Source organism: Xyrauchen texanus, chromosome 15 (genome assembly GCF_025860055.1).
Source record: "Xyrauchen texanus isolate HMW12.3.18 chromosome 15, RBS_HiC_50CHRs, whole genome shotgun sequence".
NCBI classification, from domain to species: Eukaryota; Metazoa; Chordata; class Actinopteri; order Cypriniformes; family Catostomidae; genus Xyrauchen; species Xyrauchen texanus.
Window position 1 is genome coordinate 16,665,183 of NC_068290.1, and position 23,769 is coordinate 16,688,951.

Genomic DNA, 23,769 nt, shown 5'->3' on the forward strand with positions numbered 1-23,769 from the left:
GAGGTGTTTACGATTCCGCTCAACAGCGCTCAAAGCGTCACCTTTTTTAAATTTCAGTATCGACTTGGTACTGAAGTCGGTACTTTAGACAACACTAGTCTGGACTGCCCTACTATCCCTCTCCAGCTCTCATAGCAACACAAAACAGCTGTTAGAAATAATTTCCCGCAGGTGTCAATCCTTACTGCCCTTCCTCTCCTGGCCTCACTCTCCACAGAAGTCACTCGGCCACACCTCCCTCTCCACATTCCCCATCGCCTGACTCAGGCCGGGGACACATCCGGCCTGTCACCAACAGAGGGTGAAAGCACACCCCACAGATAGTACTGGAGGGTGAGATCCACCCACTTGATGGCCAAACACTCCTCCTCAGTTGTGCTGTACTTAGTCTCCCTCAGCTTTCGACTAAAGTACAGCATGGGCGCTCCTCCCTCTTCACCATCTGTGACTGTACCACTCCCACCCCCCTGTCTGATACATCCATCTGCAAGATAAAAGGGAGAGTAAAGTCAGGAGAGTGCAAAAACGGCCCACCACAAAGTGCAGCTTTTACCCAAGTGAATGCCTTCTGACATGGCTCTGTCCACTGTGACAGATCTCTTGCTCTTTTGTGAAGGAGGAAGCAGGAGCCAGATAAACAATCCACTTTATTTAGTGTCTTTATTTAGTCTTGATTTTTAACACTTTTCAGCGTAACATAAATGATCACATATTAAACACTGCTGCGTCCGTCTCTCTCTCTCCCTCTCCCTCCCCTCCAGCAGTCTGGACTGCGCTTTAATCCCTCTCCAGCTCACTGCATCACAACTGTTAGAGATAATTTCCCACAGGTGTCAATCCTTACCGCTCTTCTTCTCTCTGCCTCAATTTCCACAGACGTTGCTTGACCATGCCCCCATCTCCACAAATATTTTTTTGCCTTAAACAAAGTATGTAATGTTGCGATTCACCTCTGAGCTGGTTGTTTTGGTTAATGCTTTACAACTATTGACTGAAAAGTCTATGGAAGAAACAAATGGGAAAAATACTTTCCGTAATCCAGAAAAAGTGAGTGGGCACTGTTGCACTCTATTGTACTAATTGAAAAAAAAGTGCTTGAATTTTTTGGGGATGTAATTTCATATGCTTGTGTGTGTATGTATATATATATATATATATAGAAACTGTGAAATATTTTATTGAAAACGTGTTGGTCCTCTTCTGATTTGAATGCAATGAAAATCAAATAAAATATATATTTTTTTCAAGATCAATACCTGATTGCACCACCTAGTGGTGAAGCCTAGTAGCAGCAAATGAAGATTGTGCATCACAACTGTACTGCTTTTCCTGTAATGCCAGGATGTACAAGGTTGAATTTCCAAACAAACTTTAACAGCTGAAATTTTACAGGTGAATTTGCAAAGTGAAATGTAATGGACAGAATATTGCCTGTTAAATAATAAAGATTACATTTTTGGAAAAATCAAACTAATTGTTTTGGAACTGAATTTCAGAAGGTGAATATTTATTTTTTATTTTTAATGATGATATTTTGTGTGAAATGTTTTCAATGGCAATATTCACAATATTCACATGCTTCTTGTTTCAAAGACTTTTGTCATATACAGGTCCTTCTCAAAAAATTAGCATATTGTGATAAAGTTCATTATTTTCCATAATGTAATGATAAAAATTAAACTTTCATATATTTTAGATTCATTGCACACCAACTGAAATATTTCAGGTCTTTTATTGTTTTAATACTGATGATTTTGGCATACAGCTCATGAAAACCCAAAATTCCTATCTCAAAAAATTTGCATATCATGAAAAGGGTCTCTAAACGAGCTATTAACCTAATCATCTGAATCAACTAATTAACTCTAAACACCTGCAAAAGATTCCTGAGGCTTTTAAAAACTCCCAGCCTGTTTCATTACTCAAAACCGCAATCATGGGTAAGACTGCCGACCTGACTGCTGTCCAGAAGGCCATCATTGACACCCTCAAGCAAGAGGGTAAGACACAGAAAGAAATTTCTGAACAAATAGGCTGTTCCCAGAGTGCTGTATCAAGGCACCTCAGTGGGAAGTCTGTGGGAAGGAAAAAGTGTGGCAAAAAACGCTGCACAACGAGAAGAGGTGACCGGACCCTGAGGAAGATTGTGGAGAAGGACCGATTCCAGACCTTGGAGGACCTGCGGAAGCAGTGGACTGAGTCTGGAGTAGAAACATCCAGAGCCACAGGCACCAGAAACAGCAGCAGAAGCGCCTGACCTGGGCTACAGAGAAGCAGCACTGGACGCTCAGTGGTCCAAAGTACTTTTTTCGGATGAAAGCAAATTTTGCATGTCATTCGGAAATCAAGGTGCCAGAGTCTGGAGGAAGACTGGGGAGAAGGAAATGCCAAAATGCCTGAAGTCTAGTGTCAAGTACCCACAGTCAGTGATGGTCTGGGGTGCCATGTCAGCTGCTGGTGTTGGTCCACTGTGTTTTATCAAGGGCAGGGTCAATGCAGCTAGCTATCAGGAGATTTTGGAGCACTTCATGCTTCCATCTGCTGAAAAGCTTTATGGAGATGAAGATTTCATTTTTCAGCACGACCTGGCACCTGCTCACAGTGCCAAAACCACTGGTAAATGGTTCACTGACCATGGTATTACTGTGCTCAATTGGCCTGCCAACTCTCCTGACCTGAACCCCATAGAGAATCTGTGGGATATTGTGAAGAGAAAGTTGAGAGATGCAAGACCCAACACTCTGGATGAGCTTAAGGCCGCTATCGAAGCATCCTGGGCCTCCATAACACCTCAGCAGTGCCACAGGCTGATTGCCTCCATGCCAAATATTTCAGTTGGTGTGCAATGAATCTAAAATATATGAAAGTTTAATTTGTATCATTAGATTATGGAAAATAATGAACTTTATCACAATATGCTAATTGTTTGAGAAGGACCTGTATTTACCTTCCAAATATCGCTTTGAGCTTCCAGTGCAACGTTTAAACATACAAACATATGGATTTAAACATATACATACAGTGACATAAAAGTAATTAATAAAAAAAAGATATAACAGATAAAAAAAAAGATAAATACACAATTGTGCAAAAATGCTGTTAGAATATTTTATAATGAGATATACAGTTATGTTGAGGTAATGTTTTGAAGAGGTAGGATATTTTAAAGAATATAAATGAAATATGGATATAAGTAGGAATGGATGGATTGAGTATTGCACATGGTTGTATTGACCAAAGGAAAGTATTTGGGGGCAGTTTTATCTGTTCATGAGGTGGATGGCCTGAGGGAAAAAATGTTCCTGTGCTTGACTGTTCTGGTGCTCAGTGCTCTGTAGTGCCAGTCAGAGGGCAGTTCAAAAAGGTAGTGGGCTTGGTGAGTGGGGTCCAGAAGGATTTTTTCCAGCCCCTTTTCTCAGTCTGGAAGTGTACAAGTCTTGAAGGGAGGGCAGGGGTCAGCCAATAATCTGCTCAGCAGTCCAAACTGTCCATTGTAGTCTTCTGATGTCCGATTTTGTAGTTGAACCAAACCAGACAGTTATTGAAGTGCAGAGGACAGACTTGATGACTGCTGAGTAGAACTGTATCAGCAGTGCCTTTGGCAGGTTGAACTTACTCAACTGTTGAAGGAAGTACAAACTCTGCTAGGCCTTTTTCACTTGGAGTCAATGTGGGTTTAGGAAATATGTTTAGGATGTTCATTGATGTCTCATGAAATATCAACATAAATTAATGAAGCTTCACTCTGATCAGAATTATAGCAAGGAGGGCAGTAAATGACACATAAATAAGTGTGTGGTCAGAGGATGACGCAGAGAGAAAGAATGAGTTAATGAATGACCAAAACATACAGGATGGGGAAATGATGACAATTATGATGGGGTGGAGGCAGATAACTTCTCAGAAGCTTAGAGACAGAAGGCTTCAAAAGAGGAGATGGTTCAAGTTGTAACTCCACTAAGAATAATATGCTCTGTTAGTCAACTCCTGTTCCATGTTATTCCATGTTAAGGTAAATGTAAGATTTGTTCCATCATCTTTACTCTTAAGTGCAGACACAGGATTGTTGTGTGTTAGTGAGCCCTTAATTTTCTGAAAAGAAGGGGACAGCAGCATGCCATGCAGGTGAGAGATACATTTCCTACCTGACATATGTGCTTATATATTTGTGTGTAAAAAGTATTTATTTTAATCTCCACGTAAACACACAACTAAAATGTTGTTGTAGCAACTAATAATGTAATAACTGCACAAAATGTAATAAGTATTACATTATTAATGTAATAACATTTTCATAATGTAATAATTTTCTCAAAACAAGTTTTTTCATTGAGAAATGTAATACATTATGAACTCACCAAAAACATTTAAAGTTAAAATTTAATAATTTTGCCATATTGTAATAACTTACAAAACAAAAAGTATAATTTTTAAGGCTTAAAAAACATTGGTATTCCTTTACAGTACATATTTAAAATCTAAATCTAATTTTAAACTACCCACAAAATGAAACAAATTTAAATATTCATGCATTTATTATTATATATGCATTATTAAAATATGAAAAACATTATACATATATGCATTATATTTTTCTTACCTGTGATTGATGATGTCTATAAATTATCTAATGCATGTTTGAATAAACCTCCTAAATCTAAATAAGTTTGCAATTTTACTAATTTTACTCAAAAACTAGAGTTTATGACAGACACCTTTTAAATGGTAATATGTCGAGAATGGCTTTGGGTAAAAATATTAGTTAATACTTAAACAGTCGAGACTTTTACTGTTACGCTCAGAGGACGACAGAATTGATGAACCCAAATGCTGATTTATTAAGGGATACAAACAAAACATGGGTATATACAGTGAACAGAGCTGGATATCAGACTAAATAATAACTTAAACACAGGAGATATTCTTCAGGAAGAGTGACAAGGATAAGTAGTGCACACGTGAGGAATCAAAGCGAGACTAGACCAGGAATGGGAGTTAGAGATGAGTGATGAGGTGGCAAATGGAAATCAGTTGAGGGTAATCAGTTCTTGGGAGAGTTGGAGCAGGGGAGAGTGGGAGCAGAGAATGATGAGGGGCCTGACAGTACCCCCTCCATGGGCAGCTCCCGAAGCTCAAAATGAAGAGGACAACACCGAAGGCCAGGGAAGGGCCAGTGGATGATCAGGAGGCCTGAGAGTTAGCCATAAGAAAGGGACAAGGTAAGGAGGTCTGGGAGGCAGATAAAAGGCAGGAACAGGGTCAGGAGGCATTGGAGGTGGCCACAGGGTAGAGACAGGGTCAGGAGGCCTGGGAGACGGCCACAAGGCAGGAGCAGGAGGTTTAGGAGGAGTATCCGGTGGCTAGGACAGAGTTGGCAAGGGTAATGAGGTTTAGGAGGATGATCAGGTTTGGAGATGGCCATGGAAGGCTTGGAGGAAGGTGAGGAAGATTTGGGAAGTGGAGCCAAAGTAGACTCAGGAGGCAGAGATGTAGGAGGCTATGGATCAAGTACCTCCTAGAAGTGCACTGTGAAAGCCCCAATGGATTGCATGACAGAGCTTCCCTGTTTCCACATCTCATCTCCCCATTGAACAGCCTTTCCGGTGAGGTGGGAGATGATAAACGCGATCTTTGAACGATCATTGGTGAATTGCTGGGGTTATGTCTCAAACAACAAGGAACACTGGAGAAGAAAACTGCTGCATTCTTCTGCTAAGCCTGAGTAATTTGCTGGTGATACCACTGGGCTGATTAATGCTGGAGGAAACGGAAGGAGCAGAGGAGCTGTTGCGGACACTGTGGAATCTGTGAAGGCGCCCGGAGCATTGGAAGATGAGGTGATGGGTGGAATATTCACTAGGATTTCATCAAGCACACCTTCGTGTCACTGGAGCCGATGTTCAAGTTCGGCCAACCGTCCAATATGAGATGCTGCTTCTGCTGGGTTCATTCTGTAGTTGGTCTAGTCTTCTGTTATGCTCAGAGGAAGAGGATGACAGAAGTGATGAACCCAAATGCAGATTTATTAAGGGATACAAACAAAACACAGGTATATCCGTTGAACAGAAATGGATATCAAACAAAGGAGAAGTCAAACAAACTAATAACTTAACTCAAACACAGGAGATATTCTTCAGGAAGAGTAACAAGGATGAGTAGTACACACGTGAATATTCAAACCGAGACTAAACAAGGAATGTGAGTTAGAGGTGAATGTTTATAGTGTCCTTGATGAGGTGGTTAATGGTAATCAGTTCTTGGGAGAGTTGGAGCAGGGAGAGAGTTAGCAGAGACTGATGAGGGGCCTGACATTTACATTTTTACTGTTTTGTGTTTTTTATTTTTTGTGTGATAAAAAACAAGACTCGGCTTGTCAATTTTAACTGTCAATTTACCACAAAATCTAAAGAATTTATGTTCTTTTGATAGGCTTTGGGTTAATCCATCTCAAGTGGTCGAACATATGTTGCTTCACCATTTTTAATGTTCCTTTTTTTTGTGTGTAATTACCTCTACGTAATGGTATTGCAAAACCACCTGTTTTTAATTTTTATTTTACTTTGTTAAATCACGGTGGCCATATTTGTGTCATGGCACACATTCTTTTCTTTAGACTTACAGTAGAACTTAAGTCCTAATGTGATGATGAAGATCGCTGAAAGTTCAATTTTATAGACAATTTATAATGGGAAGGGTTCGAGTCTCAATCCTAAATTATTTTAAGGGGTACCTAGGTAAGTATAGTGTACATGCAGAACATTTCAGGTTTGAGAATTCTCTTATTTTTTTTATTAATATTTTTTTTTTATGAGGGCAAGAGTGCATTTTTTTTTTAACATTTCCCCTCACTTTCGGTGGGGGACCAGATAGGAACCTGAAATGGTCACAGATATAAGTCCTCTATGTTAGCATTCTGATGTAAAGTTTGAGTTTGAGATTCCACTTGTTACAGAGCTTTGGCTAGTAGAAATCTGGGGAAAAGCCTATATTCATGCATTTTGAGAACTTTCAGTGATCTTGTTCATTACTTTAGGACTTAAGTTCTAAGTTTAAGGACGAGAATGTGCTAAATGTTTATATATGTACACTGACTGCCAAAAGTTTGGAATAATGTACAGATTTTGCTCTTATGGAAATAAATTGTTACTTTTATTCACCAAAGTGGCATTCAGTTGATCACAATGTATAGTCAGGACATTAATAATGTGAAAAATTACTATTACAATTTGATTTTTTTTTTCAGAACTTCTTAAACTACTTCAAAGTGTTCTCATCAAAAAATCCTCCATGTGCAGCATTGACAACTTTGCAGATCCTTGGCATCCTCTCACATCACTCCCATCCTTCATAGGCTTCACTGGCTGCCTGTCTCCTATTGTATCCAATACAGATTTCTCCTTACACCATACAAAGCTTTACATGGTCTGGCCCCCTTTATACATCACTGATCTCGTCCACTCAGGACAGCTTTTGAAAAGCAGTTTTTAAAAAATATTTTATTATATGCTATTTTGAAACTGGATCCTGGATTTTTCATGTATTCAAATGTTGCATTTACAAAGTAGAGGCTAGTAGGTCACATTTGCAAGGCAAACATACCCTCCTTTTCTGGGTGGACTTTTGGTAATGTTTTTTTTAACATACTAAATTTAATCAGTTTAGGTATTAACTTCAAAAATGCGAAGCTACTACCTTGACGCTTTTACTGTGAGTTTAGTAAAGATTTTAGTTGGGACTGTAACTTTTATTACATGGAGACCTCTTCATTAGGAAATGTTTTAATAAATAAAGCATATACTGTTATTTGTTAACTTCTTTTTCAAATTGCAAAAGGTTTTTTAGGGGTAAGGTTATTCAGTGGTTCTCAACTAGCTTTGATTCAGGACACAGATTTTACATTGGAGATCATGTGGCAACTCAACCCAGTAAAAAACGAGGTAGTAAAAACCTGTAGCCTAGGTATAATTTTCTTTTATCTTGCAAAGTTTTCATGGTTTTCAAATAAAAAGGCATGTATCAACATTATTTTTGTTGTTGTTGACAACAAAAGATACAGGACCAATTGATTCCACCTATTATTTGTCAAAATTCCACAGTTACTTTTTCTGTTGTAAATTTGTGGTTCATTTTAGTAAGGGTGATGATGCTGTCTCTTTTCCTCATCAGTACTGTTTACAATGTCTAGGCTGTCTAGCTGTTTGAGAGGTTTGACTTTCTCCACTGCGCTTTAAACTAGAAAATTCTCGCAGGAAATGGTGCAGTGTTGTGGGCTGCACCGTGATATCGAGGGAAGCCCAGCTGACACACGTGCGCTCCAGACATACAGTAGGGTACAGCGGAGCAGATTGTTGGCTCGCATGAAAACAAGGATTCAATCGTATCGTGTTTTCAGTTGAAGAGCATATTTTACGCGTATATAGGGCAGAACATGAAATTAGCCGCAAAGAATGAACCCTGCCACTGTTCTTTCACTGTCTGTGACCCAATCCGAACACACTTGCGACCCACCAGTTGGGGTTTATACTATTTATAATTAGTTTATATTTATATTTAATTATAATGTGTATTATTATAGTGTTTCTCAAAACTTACAAACATCATTTTGGGGACATTATAAAAATATAAAAAAATAAAATTAATTAAGCACATACTGTTTATATATATATATATATATATATATATATATATATATATATATATATATATATATATATATATATATATATATATATATATATATTTGTCATTCTAAAATGCTAAAAGTTTTCTTTGAGGTGTAAGGATAGGGTGTAGATTAGGGTTAGTCAGTCTATAGCGTTCGTAATTCGTTTTTATTAAAAAAAGCCTATGGCATGTGCCCATTTAGCTAAATATACATTGTGTGTTTGTGTGTGTGAGGGAGAGAGAGAGAGAGAGAGAGAGAGAGAGAGAGAGAGAGAGAGCGAGAGAGAGAGAGAGACAGAGGGGGGTCTGTAAATAAGGAAGTATGCAACACTTGTACAATGGAATTTAACTGTAAGACTCAATGACACGTAACCTGTGATATCAGATGATGAGGAAGAGAGATATTAGTAAAGATTAGAAAAGATACTGTATTAGTAAAATTTTATCAAGAAAGCAGATTGTGGTAAGCGCAGAAGCAGGACGCTGTGAGAGGGTCATTCGTTTTCCATTGTTGCTATCATTATTATGTAAATCCTGCAGTTCCTCTATTAGTGTTTGGTGTGCCACTGTCTGAATTTATTAGGCACTATTATGGTAAGCTGGTTGTTTATCTGATGGCGCTTCAATATATCTAGTGGAACACACATGCTAGATGAGTGCCTGAGAAAATGAAATCTGTCTTTCATCTGTATCTGAATTATCTGTATCTTTTCTCTACCTCTCTTACTGTGGTGCTTTCACTGTTTTATGAAAAAGCCACAAAAAGGAAGGAAGGAGTGTGACGGTGCTTGAGAGAGTGAGAGAGTCCGAGTGAGAAAGGGAGGGACATTGGAGGGGTAAAGGCTTATATACACTGACAGGAGAACCTGCTCTTCAAAGCGCCGCAAAGACTGTTTATGTTTCGAGAGAGAAAGAGAAGAACAGAGGGCAGGGTAGGTATGAAGCCAGGTAGAGGGTAAATAATTATGGCTTGAAGTTGGTAATTTGGAGGCATGTTATTGCACTGGTTTTAGAGGAAGAGAGAGAGAGAAAGGCAAATGAGGGGAGGGGTGTAAAAGCATTCAGGATGAGAGTAGACGTATGACAGTGACCGTATACAAAGAGACAGACTAAGGGGAGGATACTGGACATTACTGTTCTGGATAATTGTTTCTGCCAGTTTAATATCTATAAAAAATATTAATTAATTTTTTTTTCTTTGACTGGAAGAGGAACATTTGAAAAAGGAAGATGGTTCGGTAAGTTGAGACAGGCTCCTGTGAACTTCACGCACTTGTTCCATATCTTCCCCTTTTTAGTTTTGCTTTTCTTATGTTGTCTACTGCAAACTGTCATCTGTGTGTTTTGCAATAGGCCTGTGTGTGTTTTTAAAAGGATTTTTATTTCACTTGTTTTACTGTTATTCTTATATGCCACTGCAAATGTGCAAGGTGTATGTTGATGCATGCCTGGCTGCACTTGTGTGTGTCCATTTCTGCAAATACGCATGGTGGTTAGTTGCGTACTAGGCCTTTACTGAAAAGCTGTTTATAGAGTGTGTACTTGTTTTTGCATGTGCTTATGAACTTACAGATACATACATGATGCCAGACTTGACAAAATTAAAGAGCTAATTCATTTAAAAAAGTGCTGAATAGCAATGTAGATTTGGCCAGTAGGTAGGTAGTTGGTTATGTATTTTAAACGTACAATGACCAATTAAAAAGTTAACTGGACACAAACCAAATTTAAAATGATAGAAGTTATCCTCACACAGGTGTCCTAGAGTGTAGTTCATCACATTAACTACTGTATGGATATGTCCCACACATTTTTAAAACCAGAAAGTGTCCAAATTTCTTTTGTCTTAATTGTAAACAATATGTCTATAGTTTTATCATTAAACCTAACCATTTATATTCTAAAACCTAGCAATTTTCTTTTTATGAGTAAACTTTGCTTTAAAATCTATCATTGGTTAAAATAAACACCACTTTGTTTGGTTTGACATTTTGTTATTCACTACAACGTGAACTTAGTCGTTAATTCCATCTTCCAGCGTGTTGTACCACGCGCATATATGTGGAACCATTTTGCAAGGGTCTATTTTATTTCCACCTCTAGTGTGTCTGACACTAACATACATATGTTTGTGTGTTGTACAGGTGGTTCCACAGAGATCTGTCTGGTATAGATGCAGAGACTATTTTGAAGACCCGAGGTGTCCATGGCAGCTTTTTGGCCCGACCCAGCAAGAAGAATGTGGGCGATTTCTCCCTCTCTGTTAGGTACAGCACTATTGGTGTGATCATATTATATGAGACCATCATTATATTGGAAAATGCTGCTGAACTTGACTAATTTTCTACCTTAGCCATGCTGTAGGCCTATGTCGTTTAGAGGAGGAATATTGATAGTGAAAAAGATTGTGTCTGCTGATGGAAGAGCTCTGATTTGGTGATACAGAGATGTCCTTCATAACTGCAGCTTAGATAAAAACTTATAGTACTTACTTTCTAAGATTTGTTTCCCTTTCTATCTGCACCAATTATCAAAGACAATGGAAAAAAGTGATTTTTACTAGATTTAGCTGTATTTGTCTGGTTTGAAATTGTACTTTGTTCCTCTGATTTGTCTGTCTGCGTTTAGTTCTACAATTCGTTAGAAAACATCTACAGTGGGGTTCAAAAGCCTGCCTTCTATTGTGCATTTTTCTTATTTAACACAGTTTGTTTTCATTACACATTATGTTACCAGCATAACAATTGGAGGGAAAAGTTGAATTGAAAAAGTAACATGAATTTCAGATTTTGTTTTGGTATTTGGTATGTCCCCTTATGGTTTAATGACAGCATGCACTCGAGCTGGCATGGACTCCACAAGTTTGTGCAAAACCTGATTATCCATGTTATCCCAGCATGTTTTGAAAATGTTCCAGAGCATGTATGTTTCAAATTAATAGATAAGTTTTTCCAATAGATAACAGGCAATTATTGGACAGAAGTCTAATAAAGAGGCAAAAACAAATCTTGTCAACAAAAACCCCTCAAATGCCTTGTGGTGCTATTCTCGTTCTGCATGTATATATTTGTACATTGCTATTTAAAGATGTTGTGTGGGTTGTAGTTCTCTGACCTTACGATTCCAAGTATATTAATTTACAAATATTTTCAATGAGTTAGCACCACAGAGATGAATATAACATATTCTTATAAACCTTTTGGTTTTAATTTTTCTCTTTTTTTAAATTAACAGTGTTATTTTACTAATTTGACATGCACCTACCGTCAACAGATGTTAATTTTCAAAATGCAATAATACACTCACATATATCTAGATGCATTTCAGTGCACTGCAATACCTTATTTGTTTATTTTACATGTAGACTGCCAAATTCCCTCCAAACTTACAATGTGTACTCGAGACTGAGACTCACGCTTGATTAAATGTGTACAATTTATTGCTGTGATACCCTTTGTATAAAAACATGTCTGCTAAATGATGAACAACATAAATAATAAGGCCACAATTAGGTAGATTATCAGGTTATGATAGTCAGAAATTAGAGACCTGGATATTGTCACATAACGCATAGACTGTTAAGTGTTCCTGTACTTAATTTGAACGGGCAAAGATAAAGGTTATGAATTGAAAAGTGGCACATTAAGTGCAAACGTTTCTGACAGTTGTATCATATCAAAAATTTTTATTATTCTATTCTGTTAAATATGCTCCTAATATGCTCCTTTAAGTCAATGGCAGGATAAACTTGTGTAGAGTATTTTCAAGCATTTTGCTTAAAATCAGAAAATTCTTGTCTCAACTTGCAGAATTGCTGTTCAGTTTATTCATAATTGCGGTTATACAAACAGAAATGACTGTACCTCTTTGGTTACTTTTGATATCTGCAAATAATTTGCTTTTGTATTGTCCTATGTCCCCCCTTTGATTCGATATACCCTGTTCCATAACTGTTCTATTAAGACAAGATGTCAAAGAATTAAATATCTTCGGGCTCTGGAGACATTAAAAGACACTTACGTGTGTAAAACAGTTAAAGGATGGACAAGGAGGAGGCGAGAACCAGCTTGACGATATAAATCATAGTTTAATGGAAAACTTAAAAGACAACACAAACACACATGACGGACATGTCCGCTAACGTTCTCTCTCTCTCGCACGGCCCTCTGCAGTCAGCCTTTAAACCTCAAGGAGGCATAATTAGCCTAATACGGGACCGGGTGTGTAGGATCACGACCCGGCCCCGCCCCGCCCTCCGCCCTGCCACAGTCCTCCCTCGTTCTCTCAGGCTGGGGAGCGCGCCTTCCGTGCTGACTGCCGGCAGGTCATCCCCATCTACCTGGAAATTAAGCAAATTAAGCAGCTCCCTGGTTTTGTAATGAACAGCAAGTTCTTGACCCTATTTTGACATTGCAAAGCCTTTCTATTAAACTAATCAGTGAAGTTAAGTCACACCCCGTTATCTCGCATTTGCAATCAGTATGGACAAAAGTGGCCAGAATGTTTAATTCTGACATTCATTTAAATGTTGCCTCAAGCAAAAGGAAGAACCCTAAATTATGTATTAATAAGTCCCGTTTCTGCTGGACAGAGTGGATTGTGAGGGGGGTTACTACACTCAGTGACCTAAACGAGAGTGTTGAGATCTTTTGAGAATTTGGTTCAACTTTTTGGGATTCCCAGATCTCAGTTTTATAGCCGCGCCACCTGCTCTGTATTGTTTTTGGGAGTAGCACACACCCCCAAGAGAGGCAGCTACTCTGGGAGAGGTGATTACTGCTTTTGGAAAAGGTCATTTGTCATGAGTCATCTGTGTATTACTCCCTGCTAATTTAGAGTCTGGGGGACGGAGCTTCAACCTCTCTCAAGAGATGCGAGAAAGATTAAATTTGGTATTGGAGGAGGAAGTGTGGGCTAGGATTCTAAAAAAGTCTGCAACTAGAGATGCAAGGGATCACCTTATACAATTCAAGATTTTACATAGATTGTATAGGCTTGGTTTTAAAGATACACTCACCTGCTGGCAATGCCAATCAGAAGCTGGAGAAGTTGGGGGGTAGTTAATATCCAAGAATTTTGGTTGAAGGTTCAGAGTTGTTTGTGTGACGTTTTGGGCACTCAAATTTTACTTTGCCCCAGGCTTTATATTTTATATTTTGGGTCATAAATTTGGGGGATAAACATATAAAATTTTTTATTCTGACCAGTATCATGATTGGCAGACATTATTTTAAGGGGTTGGAAGTCGGACAGAGTGGCATTATTTTCGGAGCGGTGTGCTGAGATGGGGAGGGTGGCAGCTTTTGAGGAGGTGGCAAATAGAACGCATAATTGGGTGTTTCTCACGAAATCCAGATTTAGAAGTTGTCCAGCATCAGAATTTTTAAAATGCCCTTAAAGCCAATTTTCTTTTTGCACATATAAGATTAAGGTCTGAACTTACTATAACCATTATTTTTAGAAGATTTAAAAAAATATTTCCTATATAATTATTTAAATTTTTTAGATGAAGTCCATAAAAAATTATCATTACCGCAACATGACATTACATTAAATATATGGTTAAAAATGTGTATTTTTGGCTAATGTTAAAGTAGACTCTTATTACTCATGCTCATGCTCATGCTATGTAAAACTCTGGAGAGATTACTTTTTCATATTTATTATTTTTTGTAATTTCCTTATTTTCTCTCATTACCGAAACATACGTGATGATTTACAATTTCTTTTATTTAATTTTTTTACTAAAAGATAACATACACATTTGTTATTTAGCAGACCTTAAATAAGTAGTGTTGTATAATATGTATATGCATTTTAAAACAAAATATGATTATCTAATTATTACTTAATTTGTAAAAAGATACATGTTGCGGTAATGAAAATGCCATTTCGGTAATGAGGATCAATGTTTCGGAAATGAGATTTAGCTCACACATTCACTGTTGACAAAGGGGTTTGATGCCTAACCCTATTTTACATATTTAAAACGCATACAATTTTTAAAAGAATATTTATTTCATAAACAGAGTTTGATTTTCTCATTTATCGTAATCATCACAGTACCATGCCTTGTGTTAACAAGTGTTGTGTATACAAGTTACAACCTTATGCTCAAAGAATCATGTCATGTAGCCTACACTGTAGTACTAACAAATATACAACCATTAGTATAAATATTATCATTCTAGTATAACATATAATCATGTGTTCATGAGAACTTTTTCAATGTAACAGCATCATGTGCTCTTGTAAAAAGATTTTAGTTTAGCTAAAACACTTTTAGTCCTGACATTCAACCACACATACTTTTTCTGAGAATAATTTCATGTGAAGAACTTGAATAGCAGCAACTCGATTTATGCTGGGGGGGTTGTAATAGCTATTTTGTTTACACAATCTGTTCAAGAAGTGTTTAAGGCAAATGTCAAGTTATATTGAAATGAGCAAGAGTTATAGTGCACGTCCCTCCTTCATAAGTCTTTTTCTCATTACCGAAACATTGAGTATCTCCACCGCAACAGGCCTTCAATTGTTGCGCTGAATGATAATGGTGTTGCAGAGGATGAGCGACCTTAAACATTCTTGCTAATTGTGGAAGCTAAATGAGGGTTAGCTAAAATGTCCCTCTCTTTTTATATTTAGACCATAATGGGGTATATAGTAATAACATTTTTTAAAAGGCAACATTTTTTAAAACTTCACAAACTCATGTTTCAGTAATGAGAACTAAAAAGTCGTGTAGGTACTATGACTTTTATTTGGAGAGAAAAAATAAGAACTGCTTACCTGGTAGCCATCTTGAGTGTCACAGACAATTATGTCCCTTCCAAAAAAATTCTTGAAAATGTTAGTTCCTTGAGGACTTAAACAATGATTGAAAATTGTTGCGGAGGATGAGAAAATTGGTCTTGGACACGTTTATATTCCTTATTATTGTCACTACATTTACCAATGATCACCAAATACCACATGTTTCTTACTGTAAATTTTTATAATATAACATGCACTGAAGCTTTTTATTTTTTATATTTTTTAATTATAAATATTTCCATCTCAAAGAACACAAATCCAGTCATGGACACGTTGCGGTAATGAAACATTTCCCCTTAAATATGGAAAAAAAAATTGGTATTTATGATGTAATTTGAAATCATGTGCAAAAATAGTACATGAAGAGATGTTTATAACTGTATCCTTCTTATTTTGATAGCATTTACTTTTATCATCAAAATGTTTCATGACACCTCATATTTCTAATTTCGCGAGAATCACCCAATTGGGGACATGTTTGTCAGGAAATGGGGTAATTATTTAGCATTTTTAGGGTACTCTTAGGGAGGGGATGAGAAGAGAGAAGTCTAGTTTAATTATGTATGTTTATTTTATATTTAAATTTGATTTAAGTGTGTGTGTTATTATATGTGAACACAGGGGTGTTCGCTGGTGGTTTGGGTGGGGTTGGTGATTGGGGAGGGATATTTGTGGGGGTTAAATGTAAAATGTTGATTCGTTGTGTATGTGTTGTGTTTTTCTCTGTTGTGTATTTTTTAATCAATAAAAAATGTAATTACAAAAAAAAAAATAAAAAAATATGAAACTAATGTTAATAATATTCAAATTCAGAGTAAAATCACTTTTGATAAATTCAGTTTATGCATGATATTTCTTTGTTCCAAATCACACAACCAAAGATGCTTGCTGGCATTAAAATTTTTAAGTTTTATGGACACATTTAAATTAAGAAGCTCAAGCCCAAGGAAAACAGGATTGATCCGAATAATCATTATCTTGTATATTGTAATCTGTCCCTTCCGAATAAGAATTCAAGTTCAGCAATTACTACACACATATTGTTTCTACACACTGCATGAAGTTACTTCACAAATGACTCCATTTCCTTGACATTTAGTCTCGATGTCAATGCTTCAGTAGTTTTGGATTTTGCCTCTGAAAATCCTAATTCACTTTGATTATTTATTTACAGGGTTCTGGATTAATTATTTTCAGTTGGCATGTTCGGTTCATCTCTTCCTTTTCATTTCTAATAAATAGTAATAGTTTAATGCTACTTGGCATGATGCATCCTCAATCTCCCTTTCTTTCTCTTACTCTCAGAGTGGGGGATATGATCACACACATCAGGATACAGAACACAGGGGATTATTATGACCTGTACGGTGGGGAAAAGTTTGCAACGTTGGCCGAGCTTGTGGAATACTACACTGCAGATCATGGAGTTCTACAGGATAAAGATGGAACCATTATTGAGCTCAAATACCCTTTAAACAGCTCGGACCCCACCACTGAGAGGTAAGACATCATGTTTGAGCCCTAATCTGGAAATATCAGAGTGTATGTATATAATTTACTGAAGCAGGTATGAAATACAAGCTGTTGTATTTGATTGTGGGTGCACAATCATACATTATCACCAATATAGTATGGTCACTTACTATATAATTCCAGTGACTTTTGTGTTAAGGGTTTCCGTGATATCATTACCATTACAGGTCTTCAAGATGAATTTCACCTATATAGGACTCATTCATATGCCATGGCTGTATATCTGCTTTCAGATGTCTTGTCATATTGGGTGGCATTGTAAGGGGGATTCTTGTCCCTATGACATCTATGAACGTTTATCAGAAAACATATTGAAGCCCAGAAGCTTTCAAAGTTGTAAGAGTGTGGTGAAAGCAGGCCTGCCACGCTCTTTTTGAGGCATGGGAACACGGGCAAATTCACATAACAGATTTATGTACAATTTGTCAGTGCTAAAACCTACATCTTATTCAGTAACCACTTGCTATCTGGTTCAACCAAGCTAAATTTGCTTAAAGAGCACTGTGCTGTATTTAAATTGAGCACTTGTCATGCTTTTCATTGCAAACCCGGCTCCTTTCTATGCAAATTTTAAAGAGATGTTTGTGTACATTTTTGGTGATAATGGAAGCAGTAGTTTATCAAATGATTATGAACTTATGGCGATGAGTGTTGTAACCAAGCATATATCCAGATGTGCAGTTTAGATGATTGCACTTTCCGTATTTTAAAGAGCTGATACAGGTGCCTGGATCACAATGGTGGAGCAAAGCTATAAAGTCCCAGCAAGTATGCCAGATTGAGGTAGCCTGCTGCAAAACCGATCTGCAATTTTATGAATTGCGTTATGCAAATTGTATTCAAAACAGAATTTGTGGGTAGCTCAGTGAGTACTGATGCTGACTACCACCCCTGGAGTTGCGAGTTCAAATCCAGGGTGTGCTGAGTGACTTCCGCAGTTCCCCTAAGTAACCAAATTGGCCCGGTTGCTAGGGAGGGTAGAATCACATGGGGTAACCTCCTTGTGGTTGCGATTAAGTAGTTCTCGATCTCAATGGGGTGCATGGTAAATTGTGCATGGATAACGGAGAGAAAAATGAGCTTCCACATGCTGCGAGTCTCCGCGGGGTCATGCACAGCAAGCCACGTGATAAGATGTGTGGATTGACTGTCTCAGAAGTAGAGACAACTGTGACTTGTCCTCCACCACCCTGATTGAGGTGAGTAACTGCACCTCCTCGAGGACTTAGTGGGAGTTGGGTATTCCATAAAATGGGGTGAAAAGGGGATTAAAAAAAAATAAATAAATAAATTGTGGGGGCATTTGCGCCTTTAACAATCCTGGGTAGATTACTTCTGAACTGTAATCTAGTACTGATAAGTGACATGAGTCAGTAACCTAATCTTTTGAAATACATTTTAGAGTAATCAAATCTAGTTATCTGCACATTTGGATTGCTTTTGGATTACTTTAGACATAATTCTTGTTTATTTGACATCACATGCATTTGAGTAGGATAACTTGTACCATTTTAGCATCATGTTGCTCAAATGCATAAAAGAAAACTTAGTTATAAGATAAAAATAAGGGAACTTGTATGATTTTTTTTGTGTAATAACAATAACTATATGTTATTTCTCCAGGAATTTTGACATTACAAACGCCATCCATGTGTGGTAGCAGATCAGACCAGATATATTTGTGAATCAATGTTTTCTCAAAAATGATTTGCAAAACTAGAGTACAAAATAAGTACAAAAGAGAACAAAAATTATTTGCAAAACTAAAAATAACTTTATCACACTCATGCAATCGTTTTGGCAGTTAGGTGTGGATCACATCTTGTGTGTAAATATGGCTGGTGGCTAGTATGACATATTTTTGCAACCCCCCCACCCACCCCCAATTATAAAACACTCGAAGACTTACCAAAGTTATATCAGTTGTAGGCTGATTTTGAATAAAGAACTGGTGTGATAAAAACTATGTAACTATGATCTGATTATGAGTATTTTAAAATGAAATTTAATATTTTTCTCCCAGTCTGTCTCTCTCCTTTCTCTGTTCTCTCTTTAACTGTCAAAGCACAAATCCTCTTTATGGTGCTAAAGCAGCACTTACTTAAACTCACTTTTTTAATGACTTACTAAAATAAATGTACTTAAAAATCTAAGCCTTTTCCTCATTTACTCACTTTTTGAAACAAACTATTTGCATGAATTACACAGTATATATTATTTTCACAGGTAAGGTGATCTACCTAACATGAGTGTGAAAGGTTATTTTATTATTCAATGAAATATAATTTATTGATATTTAATTAAATTATGATGCAAATAAACAATGAAAATTGCATATAGTAAAAATAAAGAGAAAATATTATAGGTCCTAATTGGAAACCATTAACTATATGATGTTTCTGTCCAGTCACAATAAATCTGCGTTGAGTGCAAGACCTATCTAACAATAAACGTAAGATAAACCACTTTTCAAATGGTTACAACTATTCTATTAATGAATTAGCATACATCTTTGACTGAAACTCCTGGATATGGTGCATTTAAATGTATTATTTTTGGACATATTAGCACAGAACACATGTAAGTAAAAGCATGCAAACATATTAACACAGATAAACTTGGACATTCATTTTGATCTTTTATGGCTCATCGTTTCATTTTAAAGCACCTTGAATCACAAACAAACTCTACCCCTCCCTATGCCATGTGTCTGACTTCCTTTTCTGTTATGCGGTTGGAAACTTTAGATTTACCACTTTTGCAAACAGTGACCAGACCCAATTAGGCCTTCCTTCATCTCTCCTCCTCTTTCTCTATCTATCCTCCACCCTTCTGTCTATCTCTTACTGGTTTTTGGTCATACTCATGATGAGCTGTTTGATGGGTGCTCTTTTTTTAACGGACAAAAAATGCAAACTTTCTACTGCTGACTGTCAGTCAGGTCACAGCCAAGTCCAGCGCTTTGCACTCAAAGGCACTGAAAATATGTAGTTCTTATGTTGTTACTATGTTTGCCATTTGTGAACTTCTCCAAAGGTCTTTTCTTCTTTGTCATGTTATTAACTTTTGGTACAGAGAACGGCACTTTTGACATTCTCACTTTACAATAAGGTTGTATATGTTAACATTATTTAGTGCATATCATAATTAACACAGAACAATTATTTAGTCAACATGATCACAGATTAAGAAATCTTGGTATAAAGTTATAAATATACTATTGTTTATTATTGTTCATGTTAGTTCATAATGCATTAACAAATGTTAACATACATCTTTGAATGTTAAAAATGTATGAGTATATGTAGAAATAGTCAACAAAAATGAAGGTCAACCAAGAATTATCATTGCTGTAAAAGTATTGTTTAGAGTTAGTTTATGTTAACTCAGATGTCTGCAACCTTACTGTGAAGTGTTACAGAGAAATTAAAGAGCAAGAATTAATTTATCTCAGACAAAACATACAATAGTTGCATATATGATGTTAAAGCTGTTGCCAGTGATTTCATGCATGTCAAAAATGTTTCTTTGTTAGTATGAAAATATTTCTTATTTCATGTCATGTACAAATCTTGATTTATTTGAGCTTTAAAACGTTTTCACTCTTCGTTGCCTCTAATCGGCTGATCTTCAGCAGATTGAATTGTAATGAAGAAAAAAAATGCTTTTTCTTTCCATAAAATGAGAGATAAGCCAGTTCAAGTTTAGTAACAGTAAATGAATAACTTTGAGACACTGGTCTTGTTTTTTGACTGAATAGAGCAGAATTTGAAATTATGTTCAAACATAATTGTCTTACAAATGTTAGTAGTACACACTCACCAGAGATACAGAATACATACACACAGCACATAAAATATAAAATTACACTGTTTTACATTTTTAATGAGTTTGTGGTCTTTGTATGCTGAAAGGGATGGTTCACCCAAAAATGAAAATTCTGTCATAATTTACTCATCCTCATGCCATACCAGATACAATTTATATAAGTGAATGGTGGCCAGAACTTTGAAGGTTCAAAAAAAATATAAAGGCAGCATAAAAGTAATCCATACACATTCAGTAGTTAAATCCATATCTTCAGAAGCCATGCGATAGGTGTGGTTAAGAAAAAGATCAATATTTAAGTTCTTGTTTAAAAAAGAAAAGAAGAAATGAAGAATGTGGAAGTGAAAGTGGAGATTTATAGTACAAAATTACTTAAATATTGATCTGTTTCTCACCCACACATATCATATTGCTTTCATAGACATGGATTTATCAAATAGAGTCATTTAGATTACTTTTCTGCTGCTTTTTGGACCTTAAAAGTTTTGGCCACCATTCACTTGCTTTGTATGGACCCACAGACCTTCGCTTGTGCTCTGCATAAGAAAGAAAGTCGTACACATCTGGGACGGCAAGAGGGTGAGAAAACTATTAGAGAATTTTCTTTTTTGTGTGAACTATCCCTAGTTACTTATGGAGAACAGACTCATGTTATAATGCTAAGTTTGAAGAGAATTTGCAATGACACTTACACAGTACAATATATACATTTGGAATGCACACAAAATAATATTAAACACACAATCAGATAATTGATAGGAACAGATATAACATTATCAGCCTAATTCAAACTCAAAAGAAGCCTGATTGTATGAAACAAGTGAATTAATTACAAGAATCTTATAATTATTCATTGTAATCCTGCATGCTGCTATGCTCTAGCGATTCTAACTGGCATAATGTTTAATAAGATATGTATAACAGCTCTATAACAAGGTTATTACCACTCAGTCTCTGTAGATAATTTTAGCCTGGGGCAGTGAACTTCAGAATCAGCATTAACTAAATGTAGCTGGCTAAAGTTTGCGCTATTATTTCACCATTTGCTTAAATGTATTTCCTTAGTATTCAAATCAAGTTTTATCATAAATTTTATTTTATATTATAATATAATTATACTTGAATTACTCTTTTATCGCTCAGTTTAATATTCAGGAGTTGAATAAATATTATATTGTATTCAACAATTCATTGGCGGTTGTTGTCAAAGAGCAATCACGGAAGAACCCTCAGAAGGGTGATTTAGCAAGCTTTATTTTCTCAAGAAAAGAGAGAAGGAAGGACAAGCTAAAAATACACCATATGCTCGTGTCAAGGTATCTTGTCATCAGAAAAGTTTCCGACCGCAGTACAGGAAGCTGAAATGTAGAAATTGAGAACTAAATCTAATTGTTAGCTCTCATTTTAGCATGCATGTGCTTGAAGACCATCATACTTTGCCTCATGATCCTGAAATACAATGTTATTAAATTCAAACATCTGTGCACTGCAGATATAGATAGTTTTTAAAACAAAATTTATGTGTATTGACTGTACGGCTGCTGTGGTTTGTGCTGCATCTGAAGTTGGATCTAAGTGTTTTTGTTTTAAAGCAATGCCATCCTCTAAATACCCTAGCTTGGGCTGTGAGCGTCAGAGGCATCAGATTTCATCCAAATTTGTAATAATGAATGATTGAATGAATGAGTATGCTTACACATACAAAAAATTTGTCTTGGTGACAGAAGCTTCCAGTGCACAAACAATACAACAAGACAGAGATAATAAAAAAATGTTAATGAAATAATGAGCGAATAGCAAAAATAAGTGTGTATACACACACACACACACACACACACACACGTATGTACAAATGCAAATACAAATCTGTTATATGCACATGCAAGGGAATGTATGGCAGAAAAGGTAGGATATGTTGGATACATATAAATAGACTAAGCTGTGTATTGCACATAATTATTGCTCAATGGGGCAGTTTTAATTGTTCATGAGGTGGATGGCCTGAGCGGAAAAAACTGTTCCTGTGCTCTGTAGTGCCAGCCAGAAGGCAACAGTTCAAAAAGGTAGTGGGCTGGGTGAGTGTGGTCCAGAGTGATTTTTCCAGCCCTTTTCCTCACCCTACAGTTATTGAAGGGAGGGCAGGGGGCAACCAATAATCCACTCAGCAGTTCGAACTGTCCTTTGTAGGCTTCTGATGTCTGATTTTGCAGCTGAACCAAACCAGACAGTTATTGAAGTGCAGAGGACAGACTCAATGACTGCTGAGTAGAACTGTATCAGCAGCGCCTGAAGTAGGTTAAACTTCCTCAACTGGTAAAGGAAGTACAAACTCTGCTGGGCCTATTCCACAATGGAGTCAATGTGGGTCTCCCACTTCAGGTCATGTGAGATGGTAGTGCCCAGGAACCTAAATGACTCCACTGCTGCCATAGTGCTATCCAAAATGGTGAGTGGGGTCGATGCTGGGGTGTTCCTCCTAAAGTCCACTATGATCTCCACTGTTTTGAGCATGTTCAGCTTCAGGTTGTTTTGACTGCACCAGTGAGCCAGCCATTCAACCTCCCTTCTGTATGCAGACAGAGGGGTCCTTGGCAGTGTAGTCCTTGGTATACAAGGAGAAATGTAGTGGGGAGAGCACACATCCCTGAGGGCACCAGTGCTGATCGAAATTAACTCCTAACTGATGCCTGTCATTCAGAAAGCTGATGATCCATTGACAGATAGACATGGGAACAGAAAGTTGGTGTAATTTTGTCTGGAGAATAGCAGGGATGATGGTGTTGAATGCTGATCTGAAGTCCACAAAAAGGATCCTTGCTGGTCTGTCCAGATGTTGCAAGATATGAGGCAATCCAATGTTGACTGCATCATCCACAGACCTGTTTGCTCGATAAACAAATTGAAGGGAATCTAGAAAGGGTCCAGAGATGT

At 36.9% G+C, this 23,769-nt stretch overlaps 1 protein-coding gene across 2 annotated transcripts in view; it reads left to right on the forward strand.

The window, feature by feature from the left end:
- The first annotated feature begins 3,950 nt into the window (after nt 1-3,950).
- Nucleotides 3,951-23,769, forward strand: part of LOC127656503 (tyrosine-protein phosphatase non-receptor type 6-like) — a 51,892-nt gene continuing 32,073 nt past the window's right edge. The window contains exons 1-4 of one of the 2 annotated variants that reach the window (XM_052144882.1): nt 9,489-9,596; nt 9,874-9,902; nt 10,809-10,931; nt 16,783-16,977. In XM_052144882.1, coding sequence (XP_052000842.1) covers nt 9,895-9,902; nt 10,809-10,931; nt 16,783-16,977 — 326 coding nt within the window. In that variant the 5' untranslated portion in view covers nt 9,489-9,596; nt 9,874-9,894. Of the gene's footprint in view, nt 4,013-9,488; nt 9,597-9,873; nt 9,903-10,808; nt 10,932-16,782; nt 16,978-23,769 lie in introns of those variants that run through there. The other variant, XM_052144883.1, reaches the window with a different exon arrangement.